General features: G+C 45.1%; 2 protein-coding genes across 3 annotated transcripts; one reads left to right on the top strand and one right to left on the bottom strand.

The window, feature by feature from the left end:
* Positions 1-416: 416 nt before the first annotated feature.
* Positions 417-6,411, bottom strand: LOC133919409 (uncharacterized). 2 transcript variants are annotated; one of them, XM_062363792.1, is made up of 8 exons: positions 6,137-6,411; positions 5,816-6,029; positions 5,106-5,150; positions 3,675-4,300; positions 3,193-3,385; positions 2,906-2,970; positions 2,616-2,826; positions 417-1,045 (listed from the first exon to the last, which is right to left on the bottom strand). In XM_062363792.1, exons 2-8 carry the CDS (start codon positions 5,963-5,965, stop codon positions 683-685), a joined length of 1,653 nt encoding a protein of 550 aa, XP_062219776.1. In that variant the 5' UTR covers positions 5,966-6,029; positions 6,137-6,411; the 3' UTR covers positions 417-682. The 2 variants fall into 2 exon arrangements, with proteins under 2 accessions (XP_062219776.1, XP_062219777.1); XM_062363793.1 differs by lacking the exon at positions 5,106-5,150.
* Positions 6,412-13,534: 7,123 nt separating this feature from the next.
* On the top strand, positions 13,535-26,982 carry LOC133919408 (protein SHORTAGE IN CHIASMATA 1 homolog). Its single transcript, XM_062363791.1, has 10 exons — positions 13,535-13,867; positions 14,027-14,110; positions 14,192-14,266; positions 14,348-14,404; positions 14,489-14,581; positions 15,183-17,146; positions 18,158-18,365; positions 23,971-24,666; positions 24,799-26,382; positions 26,477-26,982. The coding sequence occupies exons 1-10, from the start codon at positions 13,574-13,576 to the stop codon at positions 26,591-26,593; spliced, it is 5,172 nt and encodes a 1,723-aa protein (XP_062219775.1). The 5' UTR covers positions 13,535-13,573; the 3' UTR covers positions 26,594-26,982.
* The last annotated feature ends 809 nt before the right edge of the window (positions 26,983-27,791 follow it).

Raw genomic sequence — 27,791 nt, 5'->3', positions numbered from 1 at the left:
CTTGGCTGCTCGTAATACTTCCTGGGCTCCTTTCAGTACATATGCAGGCTTCCAACTTCTATATTTAAAATGGGGTATATCTGTTGAAAATATCCATTGTTGAAAACTTGAAAAATTGTTGCAAATATTGTTTAGATTTGTTGCAATAAGTGTTTAGAAAATGTTGCACAACTTTGATGCTGCTGTAACAATGGCCAACATTTTAATTTGTTACTTGTTGCAACAAATGCCCCCTTTCGGAAGGAAAGAAGGTACACAGTATAGAGTGATATCTGATAAGGGTGTATCCATGTTAGGCTTTGACAAAATGTTGGAAGCATCAGTAAAAAAAATACTGCAGAAATCTCTTTGTCAAAAGGTGGAGTGAAGATTAAGGAATTTGTTTTCAGAATTCTCTCATATTACTTTTCAACAGGGTTCTTAGATTTTCTTATAGGCTTACCAAAGTACTATTGCTACAGCTAAACCAGATTGTAGAAACATAAAGATCACAAGAAATTATTTCTTCAACAAGTACCAAGGAAAAAAGATTACGAGAGAACTAAAACCATCTGCAACTTCTCTAGACTTACACATTTGATTCGATCAGAGACGAAATGCCTGTGATTGTTACCACTACAAAAATTGGTATGTACCATGCATTTTAAATGCTGTCTTTGGGGGAGGGAAAAGTATGGAGCTCTCAGGGCTTGCTATCCACGGGCTTGGAAGCTTTTTGCTCCCATGTTTCGATCTGCTTCATTGATTTATCCTTCCTACGCTGCAGTGCTTTGAATTCCTCGGTGCTGAAAGGAGGAGGCAGATCACATGGGCCAGCATCCTTGGCAGACCTCACCATGGAGTCCTCCATGAACTTCTTCTCGCGGCCTACAGCTTGGCAAGCCAAAGATTCGGGACAGACCTCAACAGCTTCAGGTGGTTTGGTTGGTTTGAATCTTAGGAGCTTGGCATACTCAGTTAAGAGGTGAAACATGTAATCGTATACATAGTCCATACTAAGTTCTTGTTGAATGAAGTTGCTTGCTTGCTTTCCTATTCTTTGTGCCTACATTTGAAGTGGAGATATGAGGACATGGTTTATTATCAAAATATGTAAAACTTTCACAAAAGTACAAAACAAAATGTTCTCTATTAAAGAAAAGGTGTGTTCTTAACCCCAATATGATCATTACCAGTGAAAAGGCATGTAGAATCTACTTCACTAAGGACTAGACAAATAGGCAAGTATTAAAATTGATGACTTCGTATTCTAGGATGCCCCAATATGCGGTACGGATACGCCGATACGGGTACAACGATATGGGGATACACGAGTTTCGAAAAACAAATATATATATATATATATATATATATAAAAGAATGCAGCAATTAATAAATACTGAAAATATTAATCGAAATTAAATAAAACTAAATTTCAAAAATGTTACTGTGCATTTGGGCCGGATACTATGCTTCTCAGGCTGCTAATGGGCTAGTTTTATTTTCTTTCTCTTTTTGTCTATTTTCTCTGGGCCAAACTAGGCTTGGCCAATCTCTCTCCCTCTCTTATCTCTCTGTCCCTCAGCCCACTCCCTCACTTGATCTCTCTCCCTCTCGCTCTCTCTCCCACACAGAGCGACGGCAGCGGCAGATCAGAGGCGGGGCAAGCAAAAGGAGGAGGGGAACGGAGAGGGGAGGAGGCCCTCACCTCGGTCGTGGTGATGGCTCGACGCAGCACGGCGACGTTAGCTCGGCACAGTGAGGTTATGGTGGCGACGACGGCTCGAGAAGTTGAAGGGGATGGCTTGGGGTGGCGCTTGGGTCCAGGGACAGGGCGCCGGCGAGAAGTATCGGACCATAAGGCACTGTAAGGTGAGGGGAAGTATCGGAGGAGTATCAGGATTATTTTTATTTATTTATTGGGTTGTATTTTCCGATATTTTACCGATACCATATAGGAGACATATCGGCACGTATTGGTATCGGATACATATCATGATATGGATATGGCACTTTGAGGATGTATCGGGGTATGCTAGTTCGTATTGACACCCTATTTGAATAGTTATTTTTTGCCATGCTTGCTTTGATATATGCTTTGGTTGCATCATAGAACTTTCAGTTATAACATATAACACAGCATGGAAAATGCTGGTGTTATATACTGCTCAATGTGCTTCTACTTAAAATATGAAAAAGACATCAACATTTCTGCATAATATTATCTATTAGAAGCTATAAATTTTATCAGGTAAAAAGCTCCCTAGTATCATGTTGACCATATCATGCACCATGGTAGTTTGATTTATATAGGTGACACTAGGAATATTCCCTGAGTTCATACGACATATCGCAGCTTATAACCAATGTGTTTCAATTCATACAAACCAGCAAGAGTATGTTATGATAATCCATATCTGCTAGCTTGTGTGGCAAAACTTCATTATCGGTATGCAAAAGGTATAGAGAAAAAACTCAACCACAGGGAGAGAGACATCCCCTGGCTTTGTCTGCCAAGAAACTCGCTAAACCAGTTCTCAGGAAGGTACCCATGCGACTTGCAAGCACCCGGGTTCGAGCTGGGTGGGTGACCCCTCAACTGGAGACTCTAAAAGGTATAGAGAAAAAATATATACCTTTTGCTCGTGTGAATTGCCCCAATCAACAGCGTGCTTTATGGAGCTACACTTATTGTCATCCTGAACTGGCCAATAATGCTGCATGGGCATCAGCACCCGCGAATAGAAATCATAGTATTTTGGTGTAACCACTAGTGTCATCGAATCGCAAGCTAGAATATACTTCTCACTGACTGACCATGCTGATCCTTCAATATAAATCTTGTACCTGTCACCAAAGGAAAGAAGTTCAGCACTACCGACAAAACAAAATAAACCTAGCTTGTCTGCAACAAAAGAAAACAAACCTGTGGGTGCATTGACTAGCCAAATCAGACTGTTTGTATCCTGCCTTGATCTCTTTGATCCAATCCTAAATGAAAACAAAAACAAAGTAGCTGATCAATCATGAATTATCATTATCAGAACTGTTTCCTTGAAAAAGTAGTTATGCACTAACTCAGAAGGATTTAAATATTTCATGGGCAATGGAATTTGGCATTATGATGGAAGTCTACTTGTGAGAAGAACATGGGCCATTACAATTTCTTCAAGTATAACAAACCGCAATGTAACACAAACATAAACAATGTACCTGTTTGTAAATCCGTGCATTCCATTCTTGCTTACTGGAGACATTACACTTAACCAGCTCTTGCCTTGTAGCTGCAACATCTGGATTCCCTTTCCAGTAAGCATAAGGTTCTCTATCCGACCATTTCACTCTCTTGTTGCCACTGTCCAATTCCTTCTGCAGAGCATCCCATGGCTTTATGTTGATCTCAGGCCTATCATCACAGACAATTTATTAAGTGTTTGTGCTTCGTCTGAACATCGAAGCACAAAAGAACAGACTTAATATTTTGGTGTAGTGTCACTATCAACCTCAATTTTACATTTTGCTGGCTCCTAAAGACATAAGCACCCGAAATTTCACTGATCTTTTGCATTTGGTTCTCATTGCATTCAATGTGTTATCAACAAGGAATGCAGTGAATACTGATATAAGCATGTCCATGCACGAAAAATGCATAACTAATTTGAGACAGAAAAAGGGAGAGAGGAGCAGTTGCTTACCAGCCCCAGAAGGACCAGTCCGGGAAGACGACGTCGAGAGTGTCGTTGTCGCCGCAGTACCGGAAGACCGGCGGCATGACGGTGGCGTTCTCCCCCTCGTATTGGTTGGCGTGTACGACGGGCCAGTCGACGCAGTCGAACATGAGATCGAGATCTGGCACGCGGCCGGGGTAGCGGCGGAGCAGCTGGAGGATGCCCCAGATGGTGAAGAGGTCGCGCGTTTGGAAGGCCGGCGCGATGCGCTCGACGTAGGCGCGGCCGCGGATCACGACGAGGCGGAAGTTGGCGGTGGCGCGGGCGCGGTCGACCATCGCGCGGGTGATGCCCCCCGCGGCGCGCCATGGGTGGAGGTCCTCGTGAATGAAGCGGAAGTAGGAGGGACAGGAGGAGGCGTTGGCGGCGGGCGGCGGGGTGGCCGGGAGGGGCGGCGGGTCGGGGACGGCGGCGCAAGTGGAGGTGGAGTTGGGAGAGAGCGCCAGGGAGAGGGTCTGAGAGATGTTGCTGGGGATGTCCGGGTCGCGTGGGAGCGGCGGTGCCGAACAGGAGATGGAATAGGTCGGGCGCTTCGGCGCCGGTGTGGCGGGGATGGCCGGGATGGAGGTGGTCTGCGTCGTGGTCAGGATTGCCTGCAGTGAGACAAAGACGACGACGCAAAATTCTTTTTATTTTACATAGAAGAAATCAACGGTTGTGAGCGAGTGCTCCGCGGGGATGCACGGATGGTTTCTTCAGAATTTTCAGTGAAAATCACAAATACCCCTACTCATGTGAGTTATAAAAGCCCATTTACAAATCAAATAGTTGTGTTTACTCTACAAATCTAAATTTATAGTAAAATTCTTCTTCAGGGTACTCACTTATGTCACATTGACATATTTATTATAATAGAATCTCGAGTACTTCATATAGATTGACAGTATAAAAAATAGGGACGTGAAAGAGTCTAACAATACACTGAAGTCCAATTGATTAAATGCGATATTGCACTTTTCTCCGCAAATCAAATCAAAATAGAAGTTTAGTGGGTCATAACATGTAGTTAAAACCTCCCCGATCACTTACTATGTATGCTATCAACCTACGGAGAACACTCAATATCATATCATGATAAATATGTTATTATGTACTTAAAGGAAGATTTTATAACAGGCTTAGACTTATATGGTAGTAAATGCATCTATATTATTTATAGGATGGTATTTGCAACTCAAAATGACTTGGAGATATTTGCAATTTCCCCGAAATTTAATCCGCTCATTTAAAAAATAATCAGATTCTTTGTGTTGAAGAGTAGAAAATTGCATATATTTTCAAAGAAAATAATTGATCGATCAATGGGGCATCGCATTTAATCCTACTATTTAAGTACTCGTATGTTACTCTGGGGAGTTTAAAAAAATTGTTTGGAACAATGGGATGGAGTTTACCTACCGGCTTTGAGTGCCACTGATCCAGATTGGTGATTGATAGATGAGTCTGCACGTATGTTAAATCGTTAATTAGTGTCCAGGAAGGATGGCATTGACTACTACTCATGCTCATGCATCGGTTTAGTAAAACAAATATTTGCAACAATCCGAGAGAAGGCATGACTGAACCCCTCGAATAGATAATTAAAACGGATCACGAACTCAGGTTCTGGCACACAAGCATTTAGATAAGATAACGCTATTTATCATATATCTATTTTTACTTTTTCATCATGTGATCGATCTCAGCCATCCGAGAAAGATACGATGGTCATGCTTTTTTTTTCTTCAAACGGTTCTTTCTCCTCCTATGGTGTTTTTATATTCCGTTCGCCTCCGATCGTCTTCGACGGCTCTCCTACTATTAGATCCACGTCTATCACCTACCACCACCAACCCTACCCGCTGTCGAACTACCACTCGCGGCGCCACCACCACCTCGTCATAGCTCACCGTTGGTCGACCGCTACCCCTAGTCTTTCTCTAAATTTGGCATCTCGAATCCTAACTTCCTTCCCTAATTCTAGTGCCTGAGAGAGATCTCATTTTCGGGCAACTGGAGGTGTGTTTAGATAAAGATCGTTCATGTTGTGTACGCATGAGAAAGGTATAACACATTTCAAAGGACACCTGTGATCAGACCGTGATGTCAATGAGAAGGGGATAACTCACGGTGGTGGTGATCCAACGGACGGACACGAGGACACCGATCATGACGACGAAGAAGAAGAGAAAGATGGCCGTCGTCACCGGCGACGAAGAGCCCGCACCCTTGCTCCACCGCCGACCGTCCGGGACCACAGCGGTCGCTGCCGTAGCCATCGCCGAGCGGTTGGACGCCCCTTCTCTCCTCGCGATTTAGAGCCAGATGTTCGTTGTGTCCTCCCTGGAAGAGAACAGCAGGGTGAGCGCCGCTACATCACAGGAACTGAATTAGATCGAGCACGGGAGTCGCTAGGGAATGTTGCGCCCGCGCCGAAAATGCCGCCGGACCTTTTACGCTGCCCCTGTTACTCTGTATGCCCCCCGCCTCCGCGGTTCATTGCCAGCTCCGACGACTGGCACCACCTTGCGATCGCATTCGACCGATGCCTCTGCTAGGCTAGCACTCGATCGATCGCTAGAAAACTTATCAGATGAGATGAGGCCAATCGCGCCTACGATGCGGCAAGAAACTACGGAGAATGGAATGCTCTGGGAACCAAGGTGCACGCGCGCGGTTTTGGGGGAGGCAGGAGCAGCGGACGCATGAAGGAAGACGCAGGAGACGCGGGCTCCAAACAGGTGGCCTCGATGTAAGGGGCCGCTTGGAACCCGATCCATCCCGCATGGCTCCTCACGAGAAGCCCGAAGAGAGTGCATGACTTTTCAACTGAACGAAGCGATATTTTGCAACGTACGTGTTTCGTTTTACATTTTTAGAACCGTCCTATCTCCTTTCGTTCACACGGCATACGCCTACGGTTGATGTTGTGGATTCGAATTCGCGTGTGAAGCCAATAGCCACATGAGCTAACATATAGGGATGTAAATTTTGGATTTTTGAGTTATTGGGTTAACCAATACTCATTTAATTAAACTAAAGATTCATCTTTACCTAATTAATTTTAAAAAATAAACTAAGCAATAACCCAGAACTACCATCCGATTATCCATCCGAGGACCAAGACAAAAATTAAACTGGTAAATGTGAATATGCAAGACGGTTTCCAGAAGTGGCTCGGAGGACCGTAATCTTAGAGTTAGCAGGCCACGATGAAGGTGAGAACTCAATTACCAGTAAGAATCAATGTTGCCCTAGACCTATGTTATTTGAAGATGTAACCCTTACGTCCTTACACTTTTAGTCTTAAGTCGTTCATCGGCATTATTACTTGCACATAATTCCTTCAATAATCTGCTTTTTACACGTTCAGATGAAATAAAATGTGAAATTCAACTTGACAGTTTTGTTGGTTTAAAAGAAGGTTTGTGAGTGTACAACTATAGTCACTAAAGTTTTGTTATGGAAGAAACGTTTTCCACGAATAAGGTGTGACGAGAGTCTCTTCTAAGAGAAGGCTCACGCTTAAAGAAGAATAAGATAGGCAGGATAATACTAAATATATTGATCGTCAAAAGATTGATCTCTTGGTCTGATAACCATGATTTGGTATTTATAGTACTATTTGAGATATAGCGTATAAGTTGCTTCTATGTAACAAGGATTAAGGATCGACCAAATTACAAGGTTCAGGTCTAGGTAAAACTATTTTTATCCTTGTCCAGAAGATATTATCTACCACGACAGGTACAGAGACATCCAGTGACGGTAACCTTGGTCGGTGGCAGATGCAGTGCCGACCCTATCTTGTGTGTCAGGTTGGTTGCTGGAGTGACCGGCATTTAATGCTAGTCACTTCGTAGCAGGCGAAGGACAATCGGCAGACTCCCTCTGACGAATCTTTATGGAGACTCGATGACTCCCCTCCCCTCATGCTTCAAGGGTAGATAGGCTCTGTACCCCAGGGCCTAAGAGTTCTAGAGGCTTCATAGGTCATCAATTGGCCGTTCACCAAACACTTAAACTAGAGAAACGTACTGCTTGGACAAAAACAAAGCCTAAACCAGTATTTCAGCAAGGCTAAGTTGGTACTGTCAGCTGCAGGGGCGGAACTAGGACCATAGCAGTCAGGGCTTCAGCTTGAGGCTTAGATCTAAATTTTCATTAGATTTTACTGTACAAATGGTAGATTTTTTATAAACATACTAAACTTGAATGGGTCAGCTCGGGGCTTGACCCATGGCTGGTTCATGGCTGGTTCCGTCCCTAGTCAGCTGCAATACACAAATTTTCATTAGATTTTACTGTACAAATGGTAGATTTTTTATAAACATACTAAACTTGAATGGGTCAGATCGGGGCTTGGCCCATGGCTGGTTCCATTCCTGGTCAGCTGCAATACACAAATTAAAGAGTAGATGTATTAATGTATATCTCTAGACACATAGAGAGAAATTAACAAAATTGATGTATACACGGTAGAACTGGAATACTTGTAGATTATCAGATCCTAGATGCATGATATGACGGATAGAATCATAGCAGTTGAAGGATGAGACCACTTGCCAGTTGTGCAGGAGAAGAGGTTACTGCCGGTGAGGAGATGATAGCGGTAGATCGGGATGCATTGGGCTTCACGTCGGGCTGAACTAGGGATGTCAACGGGGCCCCGATTCCCGTTCTCCGACGGGGAATTCCCCTATTAGAGGATGGGGATGGGGCCAATTTTCTCCCCGCGGGGGGGTTTAATGGGGGAAAATTCTCCCCCGTTGGGTATGGCGGGGGCGGGGACGGTTCCCTGTCCCCCGTTCCCGTTTCCCCGTGGGGATAATTTTCTGAAATATTTAAACTCTCCACGGCCCATATATGCAAGAAACGGCCCAACTAAAGTCCAACCCACCAAAGCCCGTCAGCCAGCAGGCCCTTCATCGTGCTAGTGTAGCGGGGACGGGGAACCCGTCGGGTATATTTCCCCGCGCGGGGACGGGGATGGGAGAATTTTCTCCCCCGTAAGGGGGGACGGGGACGGGGAAAATTTTCCCCAATCGGGACGGGGATGGTTACCCATTCTCCGCGGGGAATTTCCCCGTTGACATCCCTAGCCTGAACACCAGTGTTGGCAGAGCGCCCCTTCCCTCCATGCATGGCGAGTGAGCCCATGCTTGGCTGTCGCTCCGTGGAAGCGCGGGTGGGCCAGCTGGTTGGAGGCGACGAGCTGAGAGGCAGTGAGAGTGGCACCACATGATATGAGGGGCTGAGGACGAAGAGGTGATGGGCCAATAGACAGAGAGTTGCTGGAGAGGCGGCGGGCGGAGAGTTGCAGGAGAGACAACGGTAGAGACGTGTGTGTGTTTGGGCGGGAGACGACAGGTGCAGCCCTACGGGTGACGGTCTAATGGGGTGAGTGTGAGAAAGAACCTAAGAAGTGTATGTGTATGAGAACAAACCCTAAACCTAAAGGCCTAAAGTTGGAGCTTGACTCGGCTGGCCAGCCACCAAGCTGCTTGCGAGCCGGCTCAAACTCAGCTTGTTTGGCCACTGAGCTGAGAAGGCTCTCGGGCCCGACTTGTTTAACCAGTGTGCCGAGTCAAGCTTAAGTAGGCTTACGAGCTTTGAGCTCTATTTTTTAGTTCTAATTTATCAGAGGAGCATATGCAAGTGCTCACTTGTAATACTTTGGATATAAAAATGATCCAACGTCCATGTGTCACATGGACTGTTTGAGAAGTCCGGTTGTCAAGCGGAATACACCAGCTTGTGAGAAGCACGTTTGAAAAGTTGCATGTTTCACGAACAAACAGGTGGCTTTTGAGACAGGCTCTCCGATTATTTTCAATTGCATTAAATAAAAGTCGAATAGAAGTCCAAACAAATGGTGCCTAAATCTAATGCACTTCAAAATCCTAGTGGGCTAAGCACCCTTATTTTTTAACGTTCTAGTAAAGGAACTTATAAATAGTACTTCTTTTGTTTAGAAATATTAGATACATTTTTAGAAAAGTTAAATTTTTATATACTTTGACAAACATTTAATTAAGTTATAAAAATATCTAGTGTATAAAAATTATATAACTAGGTTCATAATTCAAAATGATTTTATACTATATAGGTTTTGTAACTATAAATGATATATTTTATGGAAAAACTTTAATCAAAATCTATTTTCGAAAACTAAACCTAAAAGAAACACACGTATTATTTTTGAACGGAATGACTAGTCAACTAATTAATTTCCTAAAATGAGCTTCTAAACAATGGTCACCCGTGTGACCTGCGCTACTGTTGCCCCCCCCCCCCCCACACCTATGGCCCGATGGAGATAAGTTGGAAAAAAATCTCCTGTTCAACAGTGATTAATTGCCATTATAAAAGATTGCACGCCTGACCGAAAGAGAGCATATTCTCAGCCAAAACGGAGAGCTTCGAAAAAATCACAAAAGAGAGAGAGAGCGCGCGGAGGAGAGGAGGAATGGTGAAGCACTCGTGGATTCAATCTTCTTTGGCGGTAAGTAATCTAATCTTTTTTTTAAAAAACCAATTAGGGTAGTCATCATATCTAGTTTTAGATATATGTTAGCTATTAGATCTAGGTTGTAATGATATTAGAGCAAGATTAGTAGATATAATTTAAAGTTGTATTGTTATCAGATTTAGGTTCTTAAAGCAATGTAGAGTAACTATTAGACGTATAATTTGATAGTTATGATTTAGCTGGTTGAGTATTTAGGGTTATAATATTTTAAGTGTATTTTATTATGTATCATTCATGTATATCTACTACCTAGATTTATATACTATTTCCCCCATTTAGTTGTTGTAGGTCTAATAATAGTATAATTTTTTATTGATCGTGGGAAGTTCTGTCAGACAAGTGATATTTTCATATTTTTTTTGGATAATGGGTGAATGTTTATGGTTGGGATGGGGTAAATTTGTCGGAGTTTCAGTGAGTGGACAAAAGTATAACTAGACATGTGAAAATAACTTTTTGGGTATTGTACAGCTGGTTAATATAGGATTTGAAACTAGATCTCAAGCAACAAGAATTGACGAGGAGGTACATGCATGGAGCTAGCAACTGAGCATAGTTAGCCACTTATGTTGCTTGTTCAATAGAGATACAAGTATGGAGTTGAAGAGTTGCATACCAGACATGAAGGTGCACTAAATATTGTTGAAGAGGATGATATAGTGGCAAACGAGGTGCAAGAATAGAATGTTAGGCAGATCTCGGCTCCACCGATTCAACCACGAGTGAGGTTGATGAGAAGGAATTCATTTATAATATAGTTGAACTGATGGAGCGGAAGGGTATGAAGTACCACAAAGGTACAAAATATGACAACTCAGATAATGAGTATTATGATCATGTCCCTACGGAATAAAACAATCATGATTTTGCAAAACTAATCGTGAATAAAGGTTATCATGTGCCATGTAAATACAACGAGAACAATGCGTATTAGGTGGCTAGGCACCATAGCATCCTGACTATCAATGATGTTGTGGTTCAATAGACATCTCTTCAGAAACATTTTATGTTGTCAAGTCAATTAAGAAAGAGTATTGTCGGTGTATTAGAAACCAGGGGTCCTTGAATCCCGAGACCGGACCGGCCATCCGCCACATGTCACCATCCCGCGAGGTCCACCCTGCAGGATAAGAAAAAACTAAGTCCCGGGGGAAGGTGCTCGGGGCCGTAGCCTCTAGGTTCCCGAGCACCCCAGTTCCCCGATGATCCGCAGAGTCCACGTACCGGGAAGGAAGTGCTCGGAAGGTTTCTCACTTATCCCCGAGTACTGTAGTCCCCCGATGATCCAAACACCGAAGTGCTCGGGGCTGCACGTGGCAGCCCCCGAGGGCTCGGTTCCCCGAAGGTCTCACCGAAGTGCTCGGGAGAGAGTGCTCGGGGCTGCACGTGGCAGCCCCCGAGGGCTCGGTTCCCCGAAGGTCTCACCCAAGTGCTCGGGAGAGAGTGCTCGGGGCTGCACGTGGCAGCCCCCGAGGGCTCGGTTCCCCGAAGGTCTCACCCAAGTGCTCGGGAGAGAGTGCTCAGGGCTGCACGTGGCAGCCCCCGAGGACTCGGTTCCCCGAAGGTCTCACCCAAGTGCTCGGGAGAGAGTGCTCGGGGCTGCACGTGGCAGCTCCCGAGGACTCGGTTCCTCGAAGGTCTCACCGAAAGTACTCGGGAGAGAGTACTCGGGGCTGCACGTGGCAGCCCCCGAGGACTCGGTTCCCCGAAGGTCTCACCGAAGTGCTCGGGAGAGAAGGCTCGGGGCTGCACGTGGCAGCCCCCGAGGACTCGGTTCCCCGAAGGTTCGCGCAAGATCGTCCGACGACCCGAAGGGTCCCATCGTCGGGGTGTCAGCCAGTCAAAGGCCCAATGCCGCATTTAATAGGCACGCGCGGCCTGACATCCTGACATTCTCAGCTGCCCACGCCCCAGTATCAGACCCTGCCATGCACTGGCAGGGGGCGTGGGTCCATTAAATGCACGGGTCCCGTCCCGTTTCATCCGGGTGCCTCGGGATAACGTTGCCAGAATCGAAGCGCTCCGCCTGCCACCCTGCCCTGGCAGAAGGACAAGACAGGGTGGGCGCACCGGGCACCTCTGAGGCTGCCCGGTGGGCCCCCTTAATGGCGCCCGAGGGCATCCACAGTGGCGGGTGGTCAGATGCGCGCTGCATTTTTCCACCGCCCCTGTCACTTCGCCAAGACGGAATGATGACGTCTTTCTCCGTGGCACCTTGGCACTGGCACCCCCTCTTTCCCATTCAGGATATGTCGAGGTCAGCGCGCCTATAAAAGGAAAGGATGGAGAACATGTAAAAAGAGAGACGGTAAGAAGAAAAAGAAAGAGGACGCAGACGCTCGAACCAGCTCAAGCCAAGCTAGAACACGAGAGCCTCAAGCTCTCAGTAAGTGGCTCTCTCTTGTAACCAGATACATCCTTGAAGAATTCCCTTCAAGGATAGATATAGCACTCACACAGGAGTAGGGTGTTACGCCCCCGTGCGGCCCGAACCTGTCTAAACCCTGGTGCACCCATCTTTCTCGCACTAGGATGATCATCTCCCACCAGCCACTGCATTTATTTCTGTTTCCCGCTTATTTCCTAAAACAAGCTCGTTCAGGATCATCCCCCCGGCCGAATCTCTAAAAAGGGGTCTCTCGGGATCCCTGCGATAGGAGTTCACCCTCCGACAAGTATCATGCAAAGTGTGTGGATAATGATTGTGTGTGGAGGGTGCCCACCTTTTAGGGAAGCTGTTTGATTATTAGGAGTGCTTAATAATGACAGAGCATACTTGTCATTTGAAGGAATTGGAAAATACTATAGAAATCTGTCATCTAGTTTTGTTGCTAATATCTTGTATGCCCAGATTATGGAGAACTTGAACTTTGAGCAATTAGGTAATTAAGGAGCAATACTATTGCACCATTAGCTAAATACGAATAATGTGAGGTTCAAGACGTAGAAAACATTATACAATAATCTATCATGTCTCCTTCACTCCATTTGTTAGAAAACTCCAGTAGTTATTATGACACAACTAGCTATCCCTTGATAAAGGAGCCTAAAATATTAGTCTTATAACGTAAGTTCTTTACATTTGAAGTATGTATAAAAGCTTTTGTACATTATCGTTATATCATTTATATCGACGGTACATTACTTAGCAGAAAAAATATAAGTATTAGGTACCTAGCAGTTCAGACCACAATAACCGTAGCAGTTCGGCCTATTACAAACGTGTTCCAGATATAAACCTGGTATTCGAATTTTGAATCCTCGAAGTCACCTTGTTCAACAGCCTAAATCCTTCAAATATCCTGTCGCTCGAAACCAAAACCCCTTCAGTTCTCCGCCACTTCGCGCCGTCACCATGCGGACCCGCTTCCTCGCCACCGACTACTTCGCGCCGTCACCGTCGGCGACCGCCTCCTCCGACCAAGCGCTAGCCCTAGCGTCCTTGCACTTCCCTTCCCTCCCCGTCCCGACCCTTCCTCCCGATCCCCACCTCCCCGCTCCCTTCCCCTTTCCCGCCGACTTCCTCCCCGCCGCGAGCGTCGCGGGCGATGATCTCGACTCGCTCCCTGTCGCCTCCGCGCTCTCCGAGTTCCTCGCCGCCGTCATACCGTGGCCCCTGCATGTGCCGGATATCCCCGCCGTGGGCGAGGTGAGCCCGCCGCACATTTCGGGGTTCTCGTTCTCAGTCGTGTGGGCAGCTCGGATTGGTGATGAACCAGTGATTTGTGTGGTTTTTGTCAATTCCATGCTTCTGTGTGTGGAATTATGTGGCACTTGTGAATCGCAACTACTCGGGGTTTTCTCGCAGGGCTTGGATGATTACCTCTACGACAGGGGCAAGAATGGCAAGGGTTTTAGCTCGATGGATCCTGTTGCTTGCAACATCCCCAAGGCAAGTGAAGCTTTATGTTTGGATTCCGTGCACTTTTGGGCTTTCCGTGGAGCATTTCTGAAAATTGTGTGTTTATTCAAGGGATTGGACGAGATCAGCCGCGAGAACGGTGAGAAGGAAGAGGGATCCAGTTCGGAGGCCTCCACAGTTACGAAGGTGATCGAAGTTTCTGCTTGTTTTATGCTGTGATGGTTTCATAGGAGATTTATGTGTAATTTCTGCACAATGTGGCGTTAGCGATGGGAGCTGTTGAACGAGTTCAGGTTTGAGGCTGTAGAGGTCGATCTCCTGCCGGTAAGATGCATTTCAGTGATATCGCCTATACTGTTATGTAGTTTCCTACTCTGGCTCAAACTCTGTTGTTTCGTGGTGTAAAAGGTTTTGCAGAGAAAAATTGCATCGTTTGATGGTGAAGAGCTGGATGGTGGTGTCACCTTATCGTTTGATGTCCCAGATGTGAAAATTCATCTGGTACTCTACATCGTACCATCTAACTTTTTAGCAATTTACTACTCTGCAATCCACATTTATGTTTGGAGATGCACTTTAGCTGTGAGAAATGGATGAAAATATTGTGCTTAGATCCACAAGCTCTTGGCATGTCGCATGTTAATTAAAATCACTAAGACCTACTGTCTTCAAATAAAATTTGATGCTTGTGGACCTTGTGGTACTTCCATTTTTATACTGTATGTTGTTACACTTATAATATTAGTGTGCACATAATACATCACCCATGATACATGCATGATAATATAATGTAGGGTTCCCTCCTTAGTCTCGTGTCCGTGATTTCAGAAGTAAACAGGGTTCCCTCTTAAGTCCTACTTTTTATGTCTGTGGTTTCAAAAGTAAACAATTTGCATCCTTCGTGTCACCAATCTGTATTTGTAACAATCTATTATAGCTATCCAATTAGAATTTCAGATGGAAACATGCAAGTGAGTCAAAAATGTATATAGCTATCCAATCACCTGCTGATTGTGATTTTTGAATTCAAAGCATTGCATTTGTACCATTTTATTTTTCACAATGTCTCATAGACTCCAAACTTCTGTTTAATTTCTCACAGGATTTCATTGATATTGACACTGAGACAACAATAACATATCCAGCTGAACTTGCAGAGCCAATTTATCAAGTAGAAAAAATCCCTGTAAAACATGACTATGATGAGGACTGTTCTTATGCAAGAGATGATTACTGCTTGGAAATTGCGGGACTAGATCATGGTGTAATAATACCTCAGCTGGAAGTTAGTAGGAACTCTTGGGAGCTTGATGAGTGTCCAACTAAGGCAGCCATATTCAATATTTTTCTTAATGTTGTCGAACACTTAACTGATGGAGCACAAGTTCATCATCCAGCATTTGACTCAACTGAGTTCTTGAGATCACGTGATATGGACATCTTAGCCTTTGTTTGCAAAGATGCCCCACACGTGGACTATCAAGCAGATAAACCAATAACAGCGAAGGCTGTAGCAGAAATGGATCTTGTGAGGATCAATGATAATATTCTACTTGAGAAAAAGACAGCATTATACCCTCTCAAGCCTGATGGGATCTGTTCAGACTTGCCTTGCTCAATTCTTTTGGAGGAGGTAGAGATCATTGATTTTCCTTCCGATGATGTCTTCAAGATGCTTGTTCAGTCAGAGAAAGCTGTGATGAAGACATCTGATGAAATATTCAAAGATGACTTTGATCCAGCAAGACGTTTCTATGAATCAGTGGTTAGCTCTGAGTTGGCTTTAGTTGATGATACATTCAGATCACTACCTACGCCTATTCTAACTGATGATAAAGCAATGAGATCTATGCTCCCTCCTATTGAAGAAGTACTATGCTCTCTGAAGCCACTTCCTCTATCCGCAGCAGATGGAATTTATCTGGATTGGCATCTTATATCAGAAGGGCCATGCAACCGGGAGATCTGCTCTACTTATGCGAGCAAGGTTGAGGAGGTAGCACCTTGTAGTTTAAGTTCTGAGCTGCAAATTAGTTGTCAGCAGACATCAGCGCTTGGCATTGATTTTCTGAAGGATTTTCAGAGAAGTGCAAAGCTTCAGCATGAGGACAAACAGAATGAGATTTATGTATCTGCGCCTATATATCGTGATCCACCTGCTAATTTGGAAATGATTCAGAAGCACAGGCAAGAAAGTGATAGTAGAGGTCATAGCCACAGGAAGGAATTGAGTTCAGAAAAGGCATCTTCTTCCTTGTTTGAGTCAGTGTCACAATCCAATGGTCTAAACTTCTACTTGAATGCCAGGAACGGTACTAATAAAGTAAGAAATAACAAGAATGTTACTACTTTAGACATCCCCTCTTCAAAACAGCAAGCAGTTCCTTTTTCAACCAGACCTAAAGTTGATAAACTCATAGAAATTCATCCTGTCAGCCTCTCAGATTTTATCCGAGGCCTGATCAAAGACATCCATCGAAGCTATACATCTGCTTTGCGAGAAAGTGTACATTTCAGACATTCTTTCTCAGATGGGCAAGGTTTAAGTGTTTCGAAACAGGAGCTTCTTGAACTGATAACTGCAGAAGGTTCAGATGGCTTGTATAATCACTGTAAAAACGAAGATAAGATGGAGCTTATTGTACTGTATGCATTGAAGCAGGTTGCATATTACCTATGTTTCTTTGGTCTGCATGCTGCCCACCTGTACATAGGCAATTTGACTGGAAGCTTTGAAAATATTCCTGAGAGGTTAAGAAACATTCAATGTTGCATTGGTGAAGCACGGTTGAAAGCTGACAATCAACTGTTTGAGTCTCATCCGACATTGTCTGACATTGAGACAATCCTGAGATCGAATACCCAAATCGGCCAAAAGATCCTTATAGTTGCTGATAGAGCTTTCTGGCTGCCATTGGGTCAAAAGCTAACTTCAATGAAGATGACATCTGTTGAGCTAGGAAAATACCCTTCTGCAACTTATTCAGATCCTGTGAGCAAGACAAACTCTAAAACTTGGGTGCTGGAAGAAGTATGGAAATCAGACTGCATTCTGCTAGATAACAAGTAAGTCCACAGGAATTGAATTACGCTGCATTCATGCCAATTATATGCTACATTTCCTTGCCTTTTCAGTTTTCTTACTACAAATCAAATTAATTTTAGAAGCATTTTTTTGTTCATGCCGTTATCCACTTAATCTTCATGAGAATTTTTCATATCGATGCGTCCTTAAGCATGCTATGCCATTATTCGTATATAATAAAAGATGTATAAAAAATATATGTTTCCATTGAAGGATCCCAAAGACGTAGTGTTGGTAGGATCTTAAGTGATATGATTATGACTGGTGAAATAATTTCACCAATTCTTCGCAAAAAAATCTCCAATTATTATATGTACTAGTGATTAGTCCAATATTGTCTATTTTCTGGCAGGATGCAATCAGCTCTCGGTGCAGTATTGCAGTACGCATGTTCTTATTGACTACTCCAGCTCCTATTTTTTTTTCTGTTTGTTTTCAAGATGTTAAAATAAGTCAGTCTATTATGAGACTACTAAGTGACAACGTCACATGAAACTATAACAGAATGGTTATAATTTCAAACTAGGTGAATGCTTCACATCATATTTAAATGTATGGGAATCTCAAGGCCAAATTTGAAATTCATTTTGGTGAGCAAAAGTGTATGGATTACATCAACTGTTCATGTTTGTTTGTCAGTCGACTTTTGTTTCTTACTACTTGACAGACTACAAGCCTAGAATCCTATTTTTTGTAAGTAGTTTGTCTGCTAACTCATTGGGTCATCGTGTAACATTTTTTTTTCTTACTGATGATTAATTGAAATCACAAAACACTTTGGGGCTTCGAAAATTTTGATGCACGTGTCGATATTGCATGGTGTAACATCTTAGAAATCACATATATGCCCATGTGTAGAAAATACGAAAACACAACTTTAAGAGTAAAAGTTTGTTGTCATTTTGTGAACAATGTTTTTTTTGGCGCGCTTTATGATTTTAGCGTGTCTGTTGTTAAATATTATATCATTCCTTTTTTTTTTCATCTTGCAGGAACATTCCAGCTTCATTCCCTTTCAGTGAGTTTGGCATCATACTGGAATATGGAGGTCCAAATAAATCATCTACCTTGTTATCTCTGGCTCCCAAATTAGATGGTTTGCCACCATTGCATTTCTTGTATGTCAAAGTGGATGGTGAAGACTTTCCAGTTTGTCTTTTTGAGGACAACCACACAGACCAGGATTTGAAATCCACATTGGTGATTATCAATCACTTTTTTGCACTTTCACTTATTCAATCTTCATATCTATTTTGGTCATGCTGTTCATAATTTATAGCTGTTTGCTCTATAAACATACAAGCATTTTTATATGAAACGTGGGTCTGGTTCTATTAGTGGTTGGTTAAGTATCTCTATGTTATGTGGGGCCAAACGTATGTACATCGCAACAGAAGGGGTTAGTATCAGAGATTAGCCTTATCAAGTCGCTTGCCATTAGATAATTTCGAATTAGTTAAGCAGATAAGTTTGAGTTGTTAGACAGGTCTTAGTTTCTGAGAATCAAGAGTTTTTATGGTGTCTGGCTCTCCTTTAAAGAGCAGCGCAAGAGATGAATAAGAGGCAAGTAATAATTGAATTGGTTATTTCATCCCATCCTCTCGATCCCATCTATCGAGCTCCGGGGTGACAAGGCTGAACGGGCCTCACCTTCCCGTCGATGCTCTCCAACAGTTCCCACAACATCTGGTATCAGACTCAGGCTGTCCTCCTCTCACCGCCAACATGCCGGCCAACAATGCCGGCTCTAGCGGCGACAAGGATGCGACCCAGGTGCTCATGCAGGCCATCCTCACTAAGCTTGATTGCCCGGAGTCCCTGGAAGGCCAACTTCGCGACATCGATCAACAGCAACGCGCGCACAACCTAGCCATCAGCCAGCTCGAACGCGATCAACGCGAGATTGTTCCCGCTGGCCGTAGCAGTGATTACCTCCAGCGAGCGTGTGACGGTCCCATGGGCCAAACACGCTTCCATAAGCTCGACTTTCCCAAGTTCGATGGCCAAGGCGACTCGCTGCCTTATCTCAACAGCTGTGAACATTACTTCCGCGGCCAGCACACCATCGAGGAGGAAAATGTTTGGCTTGCAGCTTTCCACCTCACCGACGTCGCCCAACAATGGTATATGCGCGTCGAACGCGAAGAAGGAACCCCGTCGTGGCCACGCTTCGCCGAGCTCGTCAATCTACGCTTTGGTCCTCCACTATGCTCGAATCCTCTCGGCGAACTGGCGGCGTGCCACCGGACTGGCACGGTGGCCGACTTACAGGAGCGATTCCTGACACTCCTCCCTCGAGCGGGGCCTCTAACCGAGAGTCAACAGGTCTAGCTCTTCACCGTGAGCCTCCAAGAACCTACGAGCCTCGATGTTCAGATGCAAGCGCCGCAAACCTTGGAAATCGCCATGAACTTGGCACGCTTGCTTGAACACTGAGAACAGGCAGTGGCCACGGCATCTCGTGCACCCCGCTCGTCATCACTCAGGTCCGCGCCACCACTCCTGCTGACCCCGCCATCGGTCGCCCCAACCACAACGACAACAACGCCGACGACCACGACGGGTGCGAGCACTGCGACAACCTGGACTGTCACGGTGGCTGGGCGCACAATCAAGCGCCTTACACCGGAAGGGCTCGAGGAACGACACCGCCTGGGCCTCTTCTTCAACTGCGATGAGCGTTACACCTGTGGCCACAATCGCCCCTGCAAACGTCTCTTCCTCCTCAAGATGATGGACGACGACGAAGGCGCGGATTCGGCAACCAAGACTGACACAGATGCGCCGCGGATTTCTCTTTACGCTATCACGGGCATTAGAACTGGAGAGACGATGCAAGTGCACTACCATATTGGCGCAGCTATGGTGACCGCCCTCTTCGACTCGGGCTCGATGCACAACTTCGTCTCTGAGTCTGCGGCGACTCAGTCCAGGATGCAATTCCGAGTACGGAGCAATCTCTTCGTCACGGTGGCGGACAACGAGTAGGTTCCCTGTGCCGGTGTGTTTCGACACTCGTATTTCGCCATCGACACGGAGCATTTTGTGGTGGATTTCTACGTCATCCCTTGGGTGGATATGAGATGGTGCTCGGCACACAATGGTTGGCCACACTGGGGTCAATTTTGTGGGACTTTGACCGGCTGATCGTGTCCTTCTGGCACAAGGATCGCCGAGTTCTCTGGCAAGGCGTTCCCGGATTAGCAAGTCCACATCTGTGCTCCTACATGGGCCGTGATCTCCTCGATACACTCCTCAACGACTTCCAAGATGTCTTCGCTGAGCCCAAGGGGTTGCCGCCGGTCAGGTCACAAGACCACCACATCCACTTGCGTCCAGGGACAGATTCAGTAGCCGCGCCCCCCTATCGCTACCCCACCCTTCAAAAGAATGAGTTGGAGTGGCAATGCCACACTATGGAAGCCCAAGGTCTGATCCGGTGTAGCACATCGGCTTTTTCCTCACCGGTGCTATTGGTGAAGAAGACAAATGGGTCCTGGCACCTGTGCGTGGACTATTAAGCCCTCAATGAGCGCATAGTGAAGGACACCTTCCCCATCCCGGTAGTCGATGAGTTCCTCGACGAATTGCATGGCACCATCATCTTCACCAAGCTCGACTTGCGTTCGGGGTACCATCAGGTGCGCATGCACCCGAACGACGTGGCGAAACAATGTTCCGCTCCCACGAGGGACTCTATGAGTTCTTGGTCATGCCATTGGGGTTGTCCAACACCCCCGCAACATTTCAGGCGCTAATGAATGATGTGTTGCGACCATTTCTTCGTTAGATTGTCCTCGTGTTCTTCAACGACATTTTGATTTATAGCTCGTCATGGTCAGATCATCTGCGCCATGTTCGTGCTGTTCTCAGCACCTTGCACGCCCACCAACTCTTCGTCAAGCATTCAAAATGCTCTTTTGGCGAGCCTTCGGTCACATATCTCGAGCACAAGATCTTGGCAGAAGGGCTTTTAATGGATGCAAGCAAGGTGCAGTCAGTGGTCGGCAGCCAACACCAAAGTCTCTGTGTGCCCTTCGTGGTTTCCTCGGGCTCGCAGGCTACTGCAGGAAATTCATCAAGGATTTTGGAGCGATCCCAGGACCATTGACTCAACTACTCAAGAAGGATAGTTTCAGCTGGGGGTCTCAGGCAGATGAGGCATTCCAAGCACTCAAAATCGTCCTCACTACGGCGCCTGTACTGTCCTTGTCGGACTTCTCGCAACCATTCATGGTTGAGTGCGACGCATCTGGGACGAGGTTCGGCGCAATGCTCCACTAAGACGGTGGGCCAATCGCATATTTCATTTGCTCCATAGCACCAAGACGCGCACTGGCGGCTTACGAACGCGAACTCATTGGTTTGGTCTAGGCAGTCCGCCATTGGTGGCCATACCTATGGGGGCGTCAATTCGTTGTCAAGACGACCATTATAGTCTAAAATTCTTGCTCGATCAGTGCTTGGCAACAATCCCGCAACGCCATTGGGTTAGCAAGTTACTAGGATTTGATTTCACAGTCGAGTACAAGTCAAGGCGTCTCAATCAAGCGATCAACACACTCTCTCGCCGCGACGATGATACTTCTGCCCTGTGGGCAATCTCTGCGCCGAGCTTCAACATCCTGACAGGACTCAAATCGGTAGCAGTCAGGAATCCGGCCATAGCTGCGCTGCGGGAGTAGATTTCATCCGGTGCACTGGGGTTGCCCTGGGAGTTTAAGGATGGCCTGATCACCTACAACCGCAGGGTGTATGTGCCGCTGTCCTCGCCCTTGCTTCCCATGCTGATCACTGCAGCTCACGAGGAAGGCCACGAAGGAATCCAGAAAACATTGCACAGGTTTCGTCAGGACTTTCACATGCTAAATGCTCGGTTAGTAGTTTAGGAGCATGTCAAGGGATGTGTCACGTTCCAGCGCCACAAGATGGGTCATCTCCACCCCATCGGTCTTCTGCTTCCTCTTCCTGTGCTGTCGGAAGTCCGGACAGACATTACGCTCGATTTCATCGAAGGACTGCCAAAGGTGGGAGGAAAAATCGATGATTCTCACAGTTGTGGACAGATTCTCAAAATATGCACATTTTATTCCTCTCACGCACCCTTACTCGGCGGAATCAATGGCTACCGTGTTCTTCTCTGAAATTGTTCGTCTGCACAGACTGCCGGTCTCTATTGTCTCCGACAGAGATCCGTGTTCACATCGACATTCTGGCAGTCCCTGTTCTGCACCATGGGAACCAAGTTAAATATGAGCATTGCCTTCCAGCCGCAGTCTGACGGGCAATTGGAGGCGGTCAATAAGGTCATCACGATGTATCTTCGTTGCTTCACGAGCGACCATCCACACAATTGGGTTCGATGGCTGCCTTGGGCCGAGTTTGTCTACAACACCTTCTTTCACATTGCTCTCTGAGACACTCCATTCCGTGTGGTGTATGGGTGTGATCCGCCTTCTATACGCTTGTATGAAGCGGGGGAATGTCGGGTGCTGGCAGTAGTTCAGACCATGGAAGAGCGAGATGAATTCCTTACGGAGGTGCGGTACTGACTGGAGCAGGCTCAGTCCTTTGCAAAGAAAGCCTATGATAGACTCCACAGGGAGCAGACCTTCACCGTGGGCGATCGGGTTTGGCTCCAGCTCCGTCACCGTTCGCCAACGTCTCTCCAGCAAGAAACAAAAGGGAAGCTTCGGCCGAGGTTCTATGGTCCATATCAGGTTAGCGTCATCATCAACGAGACCGCTTTTCGACTGGACCTGCCGCAGGGGAGTCGCCTTCACAATGTGTTTCACGTTGGGCTCATGAAGAAATTTGTAGGCACACCGCCGATCGCTCTATCGCCGCTGCCTCCGACTCACAATGGCTCTGTGCTGCCTACTCCGGAGAAGGCTTTGAAGGAGCACCTTGGCAGAGGTGTGCGCCAAGTGCTGATTAAATGGCTCGAGGAGCCAGATTCTGCTGCGTCATGGGAAGACGTCGAAATGCCTCAAGCGCACCTATCCTGCTTTTCAGCTCGAGGACGAGCTACCAGTCGAGGGGGGGGGGGGAGATGTTATGTGGGGCCAAACGTATGTACGTCGCAACAAAAGGGGTTAGTATATGAGATTAGCCTTATCGAGTTGCTTGCCATTAGATAACTTCAAATTAGTTATACAAATAAGTTTGAGTTGTTAGGCAGGTCTTAGTTAGTTTCTGAGAATCAAGAGTTTGTTATGGTGTCCGGCTCTCCTTTAAAGAGCAACGCAAGAGATGAATAAGAGGCAAGCAATAATTGAATTGGTTATTTCATCCCATCCTCTCGATCCCATCTACCGAGCTCCGGGGTGACGAGGCTGAACGGGCCTCGCCTTCCCGTCGAGCAACGCTCTCCAACAGTTCCCACAACATCTATTATCCATTCAAGCTTTTTTTTTTGTGATAAAACATGTCGATTACATATGAGTTTGGAGTATCTCTGTTTCTCTAGAAGCTCCATAAATTCCTAGACCAGAGATGGAGATAACTGCAACCTATTAACTTTTGTTGTTTCTACACATCATTCACCAAAATTTGTTCAAATGTGCAACAGGGAATATGCAAATCTGTAGGATCAGCTTACTAATAAAAATTGTTATCCATGATTCATAGTTCTGATGAACATGGATTTTACATGTTGGATAATGTAAGTGGTATCCATTGGCATTTTGAATTGTTCAGAACCCATTTTGAGGGTCCACACTGTGGAGGCCGCCAATGGCTAATGGGGCAGCAAATGTTTCCGTTAACACGGAAGAGCCTAAGCGTTTGTCCTGATTATTTGCAGGATGCTGCTTTGCATACACTTCAGAAAGACTTGCAGGAGAAGATGAACAAAATGCGTATTGTTGATTCATTACACTTTATACCAGCAACGAATCAACTGCAACATCTGCAGGAAAAGCTGAGCAAACATCCCACTGCTGATTCATTAAAAAAAGTTCATATAGATGGTCAACTTCACAATCAGGGAAATCTGGACAAAAAGAATATTGTTGATTCACATAACTTTGTGCCTGCAGCTGATCAGTCGGATACTCTGAACCAAATAACCATAGTCAATTCACAAAATTTTGTGCCTGCAGTTGAGAAGAGTAGCTCTACTTCTTCTGTATCTGCCAATGTGATGCAAGCCCCCCAAAACAACCAATCTGCTAGTGACTTACCTCTCAGTGTGAAAAATGACAGCACCAAGTCAGGAATATTGTCTGGCCCAGAGGTGGTGATTGTTGTAAATACTGGAAATCATGGAAAGAATATGCTATTCTCCCGAAGATCATCTTATCAGCAGATACTAGCTTTGGAGAAAAGAGGAGTACAGGTTGTAGAGAGAGATGTTGATCTTCCTGTGGACCTAATACTTAGCGCTGCAGTTTGTTTACTATGGTATGATACCAGAACCTTCGGGTCCAGTGAATTAATAAAGGATGTTGCTACCAACATTCTGATGCCACTTAGCTTCTCTTTCAGTGGCTGCATAATGGTAATTGCTTTCACTCCTGTTGAAGTCCTTTATTTTCCTGAATAGAACTCCCTAATACACTTGTTTGTCTTTTTTTATTTGTGTTATGTTTGATATATGTAACAGAATGGTTTGTCTGTTCTACTTTTGCAGGCCTTCGAGGGTGAAAACCACTTCCTTTCTGTTGTAATGGAGGCATCTGATTCTCTATATGCTTCAGCTGCTAGCCTGGACATGAACTTGCAGCTATTCTTCTCACAAACGCCCAAATCAACAGATCAAATCGTTCTCAATTGCATCAGGAATGCGACTAGGATAAATCAAGCTCCTTCTCCAGATATATCTGAATCAGAAAGCCTGGCTGAATCCTTTCTCACGGCATTCCCTTCAATTAATCCTCTGTCTGCGCACATGATACTTTCTTCTGGCAGTATTGTGGATTTCCTCGGTTGGTCACATGAGCAACGTGCTCAGGCTGTTGAAAAGTTTCATTTGCCCCCACAGAGCATTTCTCTCTTCAGTGCTTTGTGCAAATTTGGTGAGCTAGGTGAATCAAGGTCCGTAATGACTGAATGTTCTTCTATAGATTCAGATATCAGTAGTGCATTGTTGCAGTCCCCAAGGAAAAAGAAAAGGCGTGCCATGCAAGACTTTTCAGTAACAATAAATGATCCCATCTGCCCTAATCCTCTTAATCAATTGTGTGGTGATTATGTAGAACGTGACAAGGTATTCTCACCGCCTAAGTTGAGGGAATTCTCTCACGTGGAGACAATGCCTGAGCTCCCAGAAGGCTCTATGGTCAATCAAAGTTTGAATATGGGGAGTGAAGGCGTCTTTTATCAGCCAAGAAATCATGATCTGAGTGCAATCACTGGGAATCGGATGATTAATGATGATTTCATCAATGGGTTGACTCCAAATTTAAGAACATACAATGAAAGGAGTAGCAGTATGGTGAATACATGCAATCTTTCTTGTCAATCTGAATTAGGAGCTAAACAACTAACCAAAAGCTCCTTTCCCACTAGCAGACCATCATTCTGCAGAACTTACAGTCATCCAACATTTCCATCCGCATTTGAGATCAATAACGACCCTGGTAACTGGGATGTTTCTTGCGGTACAAATCAAACATGGCAGGGTCATTTACATGGGGATTTCGCCACAAGTTCTTGCAGAAACGATCTGGGCAGCAGATATCATGAACCAAGAGAGGAAATGATACAGAATCCAGCAAGTTTGCTTGCTTTTCTGAAGCAGGATTTTGGCTGTCATGCAACGTCACAAGATTCAGGCTGGGAAATTGATTATCTTAGACAAATGAATGAAAAGAGAAGAGCACACCAGGAGAGATCTAGATGCAATGCTTCAGCAACATTGTCAAATTCAAGAATGAGAGATGGCTCATCTAAAATTCTGAGTGCTCCTCCTATTGAATCTTTCAGATATCAAAGAAATATAGACACTCCTTCGAGGGACCAGAGCCCTTCAAATGGGGCTCACAGGTATGGTCCTATTGAATCTTTCAGATATCAAAAAAATATAGACACTCCTTTGAGGGGCCAGAACCCTTCAAATGGGGCTCATATGTATGGGAAAGGCAGAGAAGGAACTAAAGCACAGAGCCATAGGGTGCGAAAGGATTTCAAGGCACAACCAAGTATGAATTATGAAAAGAGCACAGTGCCATCTATCGAGGCAACATGGACTCCTATGGACAAGAGAGCGAGACAGGTATGTATACACAAAGTTACAAACTACATGGGCTGATGTTTTTTTATGCTAGTGTTTAGGACGCAACCATGTAACTCTGGAAAATCTTTTGCAGAAACTTTCATTTGCAACATATGGGAAGGAAAAACAAAGCAAGCTGGTCTGGAGACACCAAAGCAGCCCTGGTGTTGGATGTGGCTTCCGGAAAAGATACCGGGAAGAAGGTACGTAGAGTATCAGGTCCGGTAAAGCTTTGGGCACCCGGAGCATTCTATTTTGGGGAGAAAAGGCACCCACACCATGCATGCTTTTTATGTTTTAATTGGTAAAGATAATCCATGATATATGTTTTAACAAGAACTTGCACCACCATGAACCTTGTGGGAGATAGAATGCATACATTGGTCATTCTGTTTTCTGTCAATGTACATGCTTTTTTAGCACTCCTTGGGTATTATTGAATGTTGCATCCTTGTACATATTTTTTTAGCACTCCTTGGGTACTATTGAATGTTGCGACCTTGTACATATTTTTTAGCACTCCTGGGTATCAACCTGCGAAATTGATCTGCCACTAGCATCTTACATAAAATCAGAACATTGATACGATTTTTCGCTTCAGTAATCGTGTTGAAACATGTTTGCATTTCTGAAGCTTGCATTATCTATTTCTTTTGTGGATTTGTGAGGATATGGCATATCCCCAAATGGGCGTATCCTCGGAGATCATTTCTTTATCCTCCGAAGACTGAAAGTTCACAGGCTCATTGCGCAGGAGTCTTCCTTTGGGCTACTTCTTTATGAGACGGCCCAAACACTTAAAAGTGACAGATCCGAATTTTTGGATGGGCCATAATATTCTCAAAATAGATAGAGGCTGGGCCACTTTGCTTCCCGTGTCCGAGTTAGCGAGGATTGGCCAATTTCGGAAAACAATTCGACACTTGCTCTTACAGTCTTACTACACAGGGCATCAATCCAAATCCGACGCGTGCTCGTCCTTCCGCGCCCTTTAACTCGGCAGCACGCTCCATGCTCACCTCGCGTTCAAGTTCCCTCCATGCTCACCCTCGCGTTCAAGTTCGATCGTGCAGCGTTCGTCTTCCGGCCTTCTACTACTGAAGTTTAGTGGGCCGATCTAAGACCGATGTAGTCTGGACGCTGTTACCACCTTAAGGAATAGTAACGTTTTAGGGGTGAATTAGGATATTTAGAAACTCAAAAGTAAATTGATTTTAAAAATTTCATAAGATAAATCTATCTCAATTTCTATCTAAATATGTTATAGATTTATTTAGTGTGTTTACTCTACCATTTAAGATGATTGCAATCTACTCTAGCAAGGTAAATTGCAAATATGTAAATGCGGAAATGTAACTAAGGTAGAGAGACAAACTCAGTATAAGATATTTTTATCCCGTGGTATCGAT

Source organism: Phragmites australis, chromosome 5 (assembly GCF_958298935.1).
Source record: "Phragmites australis chromosome 5, lpPhrAust1.1, whole genome shotgun sequence".
Taxonomy (NCBI): Eukaryota; Viridiplantae; Streptophyta; class Magnoliopsida; order Poales; family Poaceae; genus Phragmites; species Phragmites australis.
This window is presented reverse-complemented; position numbering and strand designations above follow the sequence as displayed.